The sequence below is a fragment of the Hydra vulgaris genome, chromosome 13 (assembly GCF_038396675.1).
Source record: "Hydra vulgaris chromosome 13, alternate assembly HydraT2T_AEP".
Lineage (NCBI taxonomy): Eukaryota > Metazoa > Cnidaria > Hydrozoa > Anthoathecata > Hydridae > Hydra > Hydra vulgaris.
Window position 1 is genome coordinate 7,756,803 of NC_088932.1, and position 10,489 is coordinate 7,767,291.

The window sequence follows — 10,489 nt, forward strand, 5'->3', positions numbered from 1 at the left end:
TATATTTACTTGTTTAATAACCGCGTAAATTTCGTTCCAGATTAAAGAGCTGCGCCAATAAAATCTAACAAGTTGTTACAACGCTTTACTTTCTTATTGGAGAAAGACCTGCAGACAAAAAGATTTTTCCGTTGAGAATTAATGAGGTTAATGATGTCTCTTGAAATCTACTTTAACTCTACTATTGTTGGTGGCAATTAATTCTTTGTGTTTAAACGTATTTCTATTTTAAATATATATAAATAAATCAATAAATTCGTTTTACAAATCTATTCTATTAAGCAAAACAATGTGAAGTTAACGCTGAGAAACTAAGTATAAATTGTATAAATATATCTTTAAAAAAAAGCTCAATCAAGATTAAAATGTATGATGATGATTTTAAAGTCTCAATAAAGCAGTTGAACTAGTTTGCTCTTTTTTAATGGTATGTTTTTTTTTTTTATTTTAAGTTAATAAGCTTTAGTTAAAACGTTTTTTTTTTAAATATGAAGTTGTGACAAAAACGTAAATAAGTTTTGATCTGATTTCAATTACCAGTATGTAGTTTTTAATGCAGTTTTGAAAAAAGTGCTTCAAAAAATTATTCTAGCAAATTTGTTTTCTGAGCAAATTTAAAACTATAATAGTTAAAACAAATTATGAATATTATAAAATGCTACAAAGTAATTATAAATGTACTTTTACATAACAAAAGTATGCTATTTAACAAAATTACAAAATGTAATAAAAGAAAAGATACTTTAGCTTGATTTTACATGTTAAAACAATTTATTTATAATTCAAAAATATATATATTTATATTTTTTTATCAGAGCTTTGACATTTTAATTTTTGTTCTTCAGAAGTATTTAATGTAAAATAATGTTATTTGAAAACATTATAAATATTGTTTATTAAAGTTTGTTTCTTTATACAATTTTGAAACAACCAGTTGCTATTTGAGGAAATATTTATACAATCACAAAATACAAAAACCAATATTTTCTTTAATTTAATTAAAGAAAATATTGGTTTTCGTATCTTTATATTCATTAAAGATATGTATTTTATGTATTAATAGTTCATTTATTATAAGTTTTTATGTATACTTGTTTTTAACACTTTACATTTAGGTTTATAATAAGCATTGGCGTTACCGCACCGTCGGTAAAAATGCGTAAAAATGCGTAAATTTGCGTAAAATGCGTAAAAATGCGTAAATTTGCGTAAAATGCGTAAATTTGCGTAAATTTGCGTAAAAATGCGTAAATCTGCGTAAAAAGCGTAAAAATGCGTAAAAATGCGTAATTACCGCGGTAATTTTGCGTAAAAATGCGTAATACGCAATTTTACCGCATTTATCACTTTTTACCGCATTTATCACTTTTTACCGTTTTTATCACTTTTTACCGCTTTTTATCACGATTTACCGCATTTTATCACAAATTACCTCTTTTTTTGCTGATTACCGAAAAACTAAAAAAAGATACTTTAAATTGCTTTTTGTATTTCTATTAGTAAATATTACATTTACAGTTTTAAACAAACAAGTTATTGATAAAAAATTAATCATCAGATATATCATCATCTGTCTCTAATAAAATGTTTGCAAGCTCAGATGCTCTGTACTTTTTTTTCTCATTCCCCTTCTAATTCGACTTCATTATATTACCTAATTTTGCTTTTTTGATTCTACTTTGATTGTGCTGGAGTGTCATTGGAATAAACAAAGAGACACTTTGAGTTTGGTCTTTACCTTGAGTCACTTCATACCCTTCTTGTTGAGCTAGAATCCTTTGACTCTCTTGAGTATCTAACTGTAGCTGTTGTTGCTTATTAGGTTCAGGACCAGTTTAAGTATCTGATAAAGTTGGAGAAGCCTTTTCAAGTGCACCTCTTTTTTTAGTTTCAGTTTGACTATGTAATTTTCCCTGTTGGTGAGTCTTCTTAGTTGGTGGTGTGACATGTGGTAATTCATACGGCTCTTCTTCGCAAGTTTTTTCCCAATCGTTGAGGTTAGAAGGAACCCTTGCGTAATTTTGACTCACAAAAACTAACATGCTAGTGTTTTCTGGTTTTACATTATGTCTAAAATCAGTAACTGTCCTACCTCCTACTGAAAACATTCTTTCTGATGAAGCAGAAGTCACAGGTATAGCCAAGTAACTTCTAGCCAGACCAGCTAGCAAAGGTAACTCATTTTTATTTTGCTTCCACCATTCTAAAGCATCCACATTCCTTTCAGGTAAGGCCATAGTCTGATACTTTTCAAATTCAAGCATCAAGGGTGGCTTGAGCTTTGATTGGCTAGGCTGTGAAGTCCCAGGGCGATGCGCTGAAACCTGCCTCCTGTCTTTCAAAAACTCAAGGTCCACTGGATCCATTGTTTCGTCAAGATCTGATGTTTCTAGCGAAGTATGATCATCAACCAATGACTCGCAGAACTGGATTGTGGTTGGGTGATTGTCAACCAATTCCTTGATGGCGGCTTCCCTTCCTTCCTCACTGTTTGCAATATTTTTGAGTGTATATCCTCTATAATATGGGTGCAGAAGTGAACCCACATTATAGTATTTGACTCCAACGCCATAATTAGGTAAACCCTTCTCAAATTCTTTCATGAAGTTGTGTAGGCACTCTGCAACTTGAGGGTCACGCTCTTCAATGTCATTTATGGTTCTTTTGCAAAGCAAGTGGAGATTTAATATGTCTTTTTGAACTTTATGCATAGTCACTAGATTTTCAGAAGACCAGGAATCAGAGCATCGCTTACATTCTGCCAGAAATGGTAAAATGTTGTAAATACTAATAAACTCTAACTCATCCGGAATCAAACTTTGAAGATCTGGTTTGTTTAGAGTTTCTAGAGCAACCAGTAAACCAGCCTTCAATCTGAGGATTGACTTAAGCATCATAAAGTTAGAATTCCATCTTGTTACAATTGGCTGAATGATCTTTACTGGTTCTATATTTGCTTCCACGCACGCTTTCTTGATGTCCTGCCAGTCTAATGAACTTTGGTGGGTCCTTTGAGCAAGTCCTTTACATTTCTTAATTATACCATTGATTCCTTCTGATTTTTCTACAGCCTTTGTTAAACAAGTGTTGAGCAGATGATCGGCACAGGTTAGATGATCACTGATCTCTTTGCTTTCCGTGATTGCTTTCTTCATGTTGGCTGCAGCATCAGTAACACCCACTTTGTAAAGGTCTTCCCTCTGAAGACCAGGAAATTGAGAAATCATGTGGTCTATTCCTTGTGCAAGCAAAACCCCTGTATGTCTCCCAATAAAGTTTTGGCAATCCAAAGATAAGTTTTTGAGTTCAAAGTCTTTGGTAACATAATGCAATGTAAGGGAGACGAAGGGATCACCATTTCTTGCAGTCCATCCATCTGTAGTGAAAGCTGCGATTTCGCAATGCGGGATGTCTCTCTCAATTTGCATTTTTACATCACGTCTTAGATTGCGATAAATCATCGGTAGCTTGAATTTGGATAAGGTGGTTGGACTTTTTAGGTTGGCTTGTGGACAAAGATAATTCAGCAGCATTTTGAAGCCAGCAGTTTCAATAACGTGAAACGGGAGGTTAGAGAGAACTAGTGAAAGGGTTAGGATGATATCAAATTCCAACTGTTGAGCACTATGTGAAGGCCACTTTATTGTTTCAGTAAAGTCGTCCATTTTTGTTTGGTGACTTGATGATGCATCATGTGGGAGGTTATCAAGCCTTTTGTTTTTATTAATAGGACCAAAATATCTTCTTATGGTACTGGACTTATCAGCCTCTGCCTGAGCATTCCTCTTTTCTTGAAATTTCTTCTCTTTATTTTCGTTATCGACTTTTTGCATCTGGTAAAAAGATAGCGGATTGCAGGATCTGAAATAAAATAGTGGAATTATATATGTTTAAAAGGATGCGAATTACAATGTTTCAGTAGTAGATAGTTCATAAAAAATAAATACATGAACCACAAGACACATTAGTGTTTTTTTAAAAATTCTAAATAATTTTTTTTTTATTATGTTGCATTTTACCATGGACATATAAGAAATGGACGTGCAACCTATTGTTTTTTTTGCGAACCATGCTCGTTGCGCATAGTTAGAAATCTTTTGTTTTAAGCAATAGAAATTAAATTATATTAAAGTCTGTCGGATTTAACGAAAATTTTTGGACTCGTCTAACCAGTCATTTCAACTTCCTCTCATTTATTAAAGATAACAGCAAAAGAACCAAGTTTTAAGCTTAATTTTATATAGATAGACATTCTTAATACCTTAAGAAATAACGCGGACAATGAAAAGAAATTGAGATCATTTGCTTGACTACCTTAGTACATGTATAACTTGAGATAAAATAAATAATACAAAATCAAATTGTTTTGTAGCTACCTAGAGCACAATGGTTTCATGTCTAGGGAATTACTCCATCTATTATATTGCTGTAGACATCCAGTTTATGAATATTATAGAATTTTCTATTTTTATGTTTAACAACAGAAATATATACAGTAAAGGATAAATAACTTATACATAAAATGAATGTAAATACAATAAAGAAAAAAATAATTTGTCACAGTTTTAAAGAATTTAGCAAAGTCAATTTATGGCAAACCGCAAGAATAACTAAGTATTTAATATTAACATAAAATGATTTACCAGCTATATATAAACTAATTTTTATTTGACAAAAACAAATGGGTTATTATGAGCTTATTATGACAATTGAAATAATATATGAAATATGAAAAGCGAAAACATGAAATATCTGACCGCATTTTGCAAGATAATTATAAATTTGAATAACTTTTTAAAAGGTTATGCTTTATCAAATGAATTATAAAAAAGTCTATAAGAAAATACACCTACTAAAAAATAATGCATTAAGGAATATAAATTATGGAGCTTATAAGGTAGCCGAGGCAAAAAATGGCGACATGTCGGAAAAAATACTAAAAAAATACACAAAATTAAGGCTGGTGAATGAAGGACCAAGGAGTTGAATGAAACCAGATCTTAATAAAAAATTTAATTTAAGCTTTTTTATACTTCGCTATACTTTTTTTAGTCATTTTAAAATTATCCATACAGATCTATTTTATCATTGACAGACTTTGTTTACACGAAAAAAGTTCCCAAATTTACAAATATTTATCTTGAAAAAATGATGAAAATCTGTTCGTGCCGACAACTAATTTCCTTTACCTTATTTACCTGTAATTTGTTTAGTAATTTGTCAACGCGTGAAGTAGTTACTTTATCCTGAAGTACAGTCTTATTAAACAAATGCTATAAAAGTTTAAACTAATACCACGTGATCAGAGGTTCTGTTTTTAAACTGTGGGCAGCCATTTTAATAGATTTTTTTGTTGACTGATGAAAATTTAGAGTTAGGGCCTCTTTATATGGAAAGTGGGCTGGCTCGGCAAACGAGCCAGCCCGTTTACCGAGATCTCGACGTTGTCCTTATTTCAACTTAATTTTATTTTGCGTTTATATGAATAAACAAACTAGCCCGGATCGCTATCCGGGCCAGCTCGTTTATTCATAAAAACGCAAAATTTTTCGAAGCCAGTTTTGGCCTCTCAAGAAGGCGGCGGATACAACGAACGGCTATATGAAAATTAAGAAACTAATGATAATCAAATTTTATATCTTAAGCTCAAATATTGATAAGTTTCAAATAAAAATCTATTTTTTTGTTTAGCATAAGATTTTTTCCATAAAAATAACGGAATATTACATAATTACATAAACTTCAAGTATAAATATTTTTTTATTTAACAAAACATATTCTTACAATAGCTTGTTGTATGTTAACTTTCTGCTTTTCGTTTTTTAGAATAAATATGAGCCCATAATTATGAAAGTGGTCTAAGTCATATTTCTTATTTCGAGATATTTAATGATTCGCATTTGAATAAATTAAAAATTCCGTATAACGTTGTAATTACAACTACTTTTTAAAGGTTCATTTTTGACGATATCGTAAAAATTACATTGAATATATTTAGTTTAAAATCATGTCGTGTGAAATAAGTGATAAATTCATTTTTTTTTTAATTTTGAGTTAGACCACTTTCATAATTATGGGCACATATGATAAAACACAGATTCTCAGTAAAACTAAGTAGGAGTTTTAATTTTAGTTTGTTTCAATTTAGTTTGTTTAATAGTAGTGAAGAAAAAGTATTTGTTTACTTGTGCAGAAATCTCAAATTTAAAATAATTAGCATTTGCAATATAACTTACGTACCTTTTAGTTCTTAACTACCCAATGCTTGTGCTAGAAGCAGGGGCCTCTACAGGAATTTTTTTGGATAAGTCGCAATTTTAACCCCTTCCCAAAAATGTTAAATTTTAGCATCCCCCCCCTTCCTCATTGAGAAACGCATATATGAGGTAAGACGGCTTAGTGTATGTACAAACGTAAGTCCGAATTTAATTTTTAGTGTTTAAAACCCTTACTTTCTTTTTATATTGTTCAAAATGCAAGTAATTAAAAAGATACACAGCTTTGTATAAAACAATTGGGGATGTCCATTGATATATTTTAATATATGCTTGTTGTTAACTGTAGTCTTCTTCTCCTGATGATAAATATCAAAAGAATTTGACTAAAACTTTACTAAGGGTTTAATTGAAATGGAAGTCCGGAATTTGTTCTCTAAGAAATAATAACTTTTATTTTTTTTAAATTAACAAAAGAAAATATTTAAAAAAAGAAGTACTTTATAACTTAATAAAAAAGGTATGTCCATTCAAGTTTTTTATTAATTTGTTTAAGTCAAAAATTAAAACAACCTCCGTTTAATATATAAATCGTTTCTTAATAAACTTTAGACCGTTCTCGATTTGAAAAGCGTTATAATAAAATACCAAATCGTAAATCTAACTGTTATCCCGGATTAATAACTTCTTACCATCCGTTCGAACAATTAACCTTGTATAGTTTGCTTAATTATTGCTTTAGTTTGCTATAATTATTCGCTCTGTTTGCTTTTATCTACCGACGCATCATATTTATTCAAAATATTGAAGTTGTGAAAAAATATATAAAGATACATATTTTGGGTATGTCCAGCGACGTAGCAGACATCCCCTAGACACGCCCTGAGAAGGTTAGTAGCACAACTGCATGTTGCGTTATTGAAAATATAAAATTTGTCAAAATTGTAGGTAGACACCACTGCCGCTTACCATTCAGTTGTGTTATCAACCTTCTAGCACACTGTATTGGGTAACTAAGAACTAAAAGGTACATAAGTTATACATAAATATTAATTTAATCGTAAATTGCACATAAAAAAATTATATCGAATATTTTGAACTTTAACATTTAAATTAACAATTTCTTTAATTGTCTAATTTTTTTTAAATCATTTCATTTCTATAAACTTTTTAAAAATTTGTTTCATTGTCTTGTTTTTCTTTCAAAACTGTTTAATTATTTTCTTTCATATTGCAATAGTCTTATTAGATGTACATCGGTTCACCGCTAAGAGCTCTGATCGCCGCCATCTTGGAAGGCCAATTTTTGCTTCAATATTTTTTCGAAAACAACAATAGAATACGCTATCTAGTTATATTTTGAGATCAGTGGTTTAAAATATACTAAATTATAGTAAGAGTAAAACACTTACTTTAAATGAGCTTTAACTCCACTGGTGCTACCTTGAGACAGCTTAATCACTTTTTTGCACTTATTGCACTCAGCAAATCCTGATTTTCTGCCAGAGCCAGAGATGTTATCCTCTTCTCTGTCTAGCTTGGTAAAATAATTCCAAAGAGACATTGTTTCTTGAAGATGGTTTGATTCGGTAGTGATTTTGGTATACTAATCAGATCACTGAAGAACTTTGAGGTTGTTAGTCTTTTTTGACTTTTGTCAAGCTTATATAGGAGACTAATTTAATTTTAGAGGGTAATTAATTATTTAACAACTATCTGACTTGATAAAAACAAAGTAATTTTTTACCATAATAATTACCGCTTATACAAACTTTTATCACAATTTACCGAAATTACCGATTTTTACCGCTTTTACGCAGTTTTACCGTATTTACGCAATTTTACCGTTTTTACGCATTTTTACGCATTTTTACGCATTTTTACCGATTTTACGCATTTTTACGCAATTTTACCGTCTTCTGTTACAAGAAAGCGTAAAAATGCGTAATACGCATTTTTACCGCATACGGTAAAAGTGCGTAATACGCATTTTTACCGCACTGCGGTAAAAATGCGTATTACGCGTATTACGCGTTTTACCGCATTTTACCGCATTTTACCGAAATTTTTTTACCGCCGGTGCGGTAACGCCGATGCTTAGTTTATAACATCATAGCTACTTCTTTAGGTGAATAATTTAGTTTATTAAAACAAATCTCTGGCCATCAGAGCGTCACCTTTTTTTAATAGAATATACAACGTTTTAAAATCTGCACATTACTAGATGATCCCGCATAAAATAAAAATACTTTTAATATGCAATATAGCTTATTCAACGATCTTGGTGTATTTTCAGCGAAATATTTTATGATTTTAATCTGAAATATGAAAAAATGGTTTTAAGCCTATCGTTTTCTTAAATCTATTTAAAATGAATGTTTGGTGTTTATTGCTAAAGTAGAAGAAAAATAATATTAATAGCATTTTTATTGGATACCATACCATTTTTATTGGATTTATTAATCCCAAAGAACCAAAAAAACTTGTTGTAAAACTGAGCACGTCACATTTTGATAGAAAACGGGAAAAACTTTTTAAATAATTTATAAAACAAAAAATAAACTCAAATTTTTTTAATTTTTGATTTTTTATGTGTACAAACAAAGTTGGTGAGTTTTATTGGCCACTAAATAACCGTGTTTGTTTTGATGTAACCTTAATTATTTTAAACAAATAACCGTGCTTGTCTCGATGTGATTTGTGTTGTTTTAAACAAATAGCCGTGTTTGTTTCGATTTAACCTGTGTTGCTTTAAACAAATACTTTATAAAGTACTTGAAAAATAGAGCATTTATTTTAATAGGTTATTTGAGTAAAAAAAAACTTATTTTTAAATAATAGCTTTAGATATTCGGATTGGTACAATAATCGGACACCATGGATTAACAAGAGATCTATATGCTATTCACCGAAATCATAAATCGTATTTGATGTTTTCCAGCTCGCTAAAGAAATGGGTAACTTTGTCAAACAATCAGTTTACAAAGGAGGTTTTAATGAATATTGATCTAAACAACAGAGTAAATCTCGAAGAAGATGATAAAAAAATATTCAGTTTAGGATCTAACCAATGGATGGGTGAGTTCTTGAAATGCTTTTGCGCTTTTTTTTAAGCAAAAAACGTTAAAATATAAATAAATTTGGTTTTGCTTTTTAGGGAACGCGAAAGGGTTATTTTTTCGAAAATCAAACAATGAGTTATGGATCCAAACAGCAAAATGGCCTTTTTTACAACAGACAACTCAAACATAAAATGGATTGTGTTTTGTTTTACTATTTTATCTAAAGGCCTGAAAATTGATAGTCAATTAAAGCTCTAAAATAGATTTCATCAGGGTGGACTCAATGTATTAAATTATTTATAATAATTTAATACATTAACAATATTATTATCTAATCTTGTTAATTACTTAATTGTTAATAAGTGTTAATATTCGTAGTATTAATTCTAATTAGCTTTCTAATGATTTTTAAAAACTTATTCGACATTTTTATTTTTTTCCTGTGTATTTTGTAAAAAGTGTGAAATATGTTATGTATTTATTTAAAAAAAAAAAGTGAAATCGTCAATTAAAACTTTAATATTACATTTTTATTACTTATATTTATTTATTTACATCAAAATTTTTGACAAAGTGTTTTGTAAAAATATGTTAATAAATGCAAATCAAAATTTATTTAACCATATATTGGTGATTTTTGGGTTATGAGCTGATTTAGTTAAACGGTTCTCACAATGTGAGTATAGTTAATCGTTAATATATATATATAAATAAATAAATATAAATATATATATATATATATATATATATATATATATATATATATATATATATATATGTATATATATATAAATACATATGTATATATATATATATATATATATATATATATATATATATATATATATATATATATATATATATATATATGTATATATATATATATATATATATATATATATATATATATATATATATATATATATATATATATATATATATATATATATATATATGTATATATATATATATGTCCAGTTCAAAATTAAAGTTTAAGTGGATGAAGAGGGGAAGCAATAAAAATCTATACTGACAGAGGCTAGAACTATCTAATAAAATTTAAAAAAACTTTTACTACCATGCCGACTTGTACATAAGGTACAGAAACCAAATTAAATTTGAAAATAATTCAAGAGTTGAGTTGTGACAACAAAGACAGCTTGTAAAAGTAACCACAAATTGTATAAATCAATAAAAAGATCAAAAAGGAAG

General features: G+C 29.1%; 1 protein-coding gene across 2 annotated transcripts in view; it reads left to right on the forward strand.

Annotated features, from left to right (window-relative positions):
• Positions 1-9,816, forward strand: part of LOC105844195 (uncharacterized) — an 89,561-nt gene extending 79,745 nt beyond the window's left edge. The window contains exons 10-11 of one of the 2 annotated variants that reach the window (XM_065815372.1): positions 9,057-9,293; positions 9,373-9,816. In XM_065815372.1, coding sequence (XP_065671444.1) covers positions 9,057-9,293; positions 9,373-9,467 — 332 coding nt within the window. In that variant the 3' untranslated portion in view covers positions 9,468-9,816. The remainder of the gene's footprint in view (positions 1-9,056; positions 9,294-9,372) is intronic. The other variant, XM_065815371.1, reaches the window with a different exon arrangement.
• The last annotated feature ends 673 nt before the right edge of the window (positions 9,817-10,489 follow it).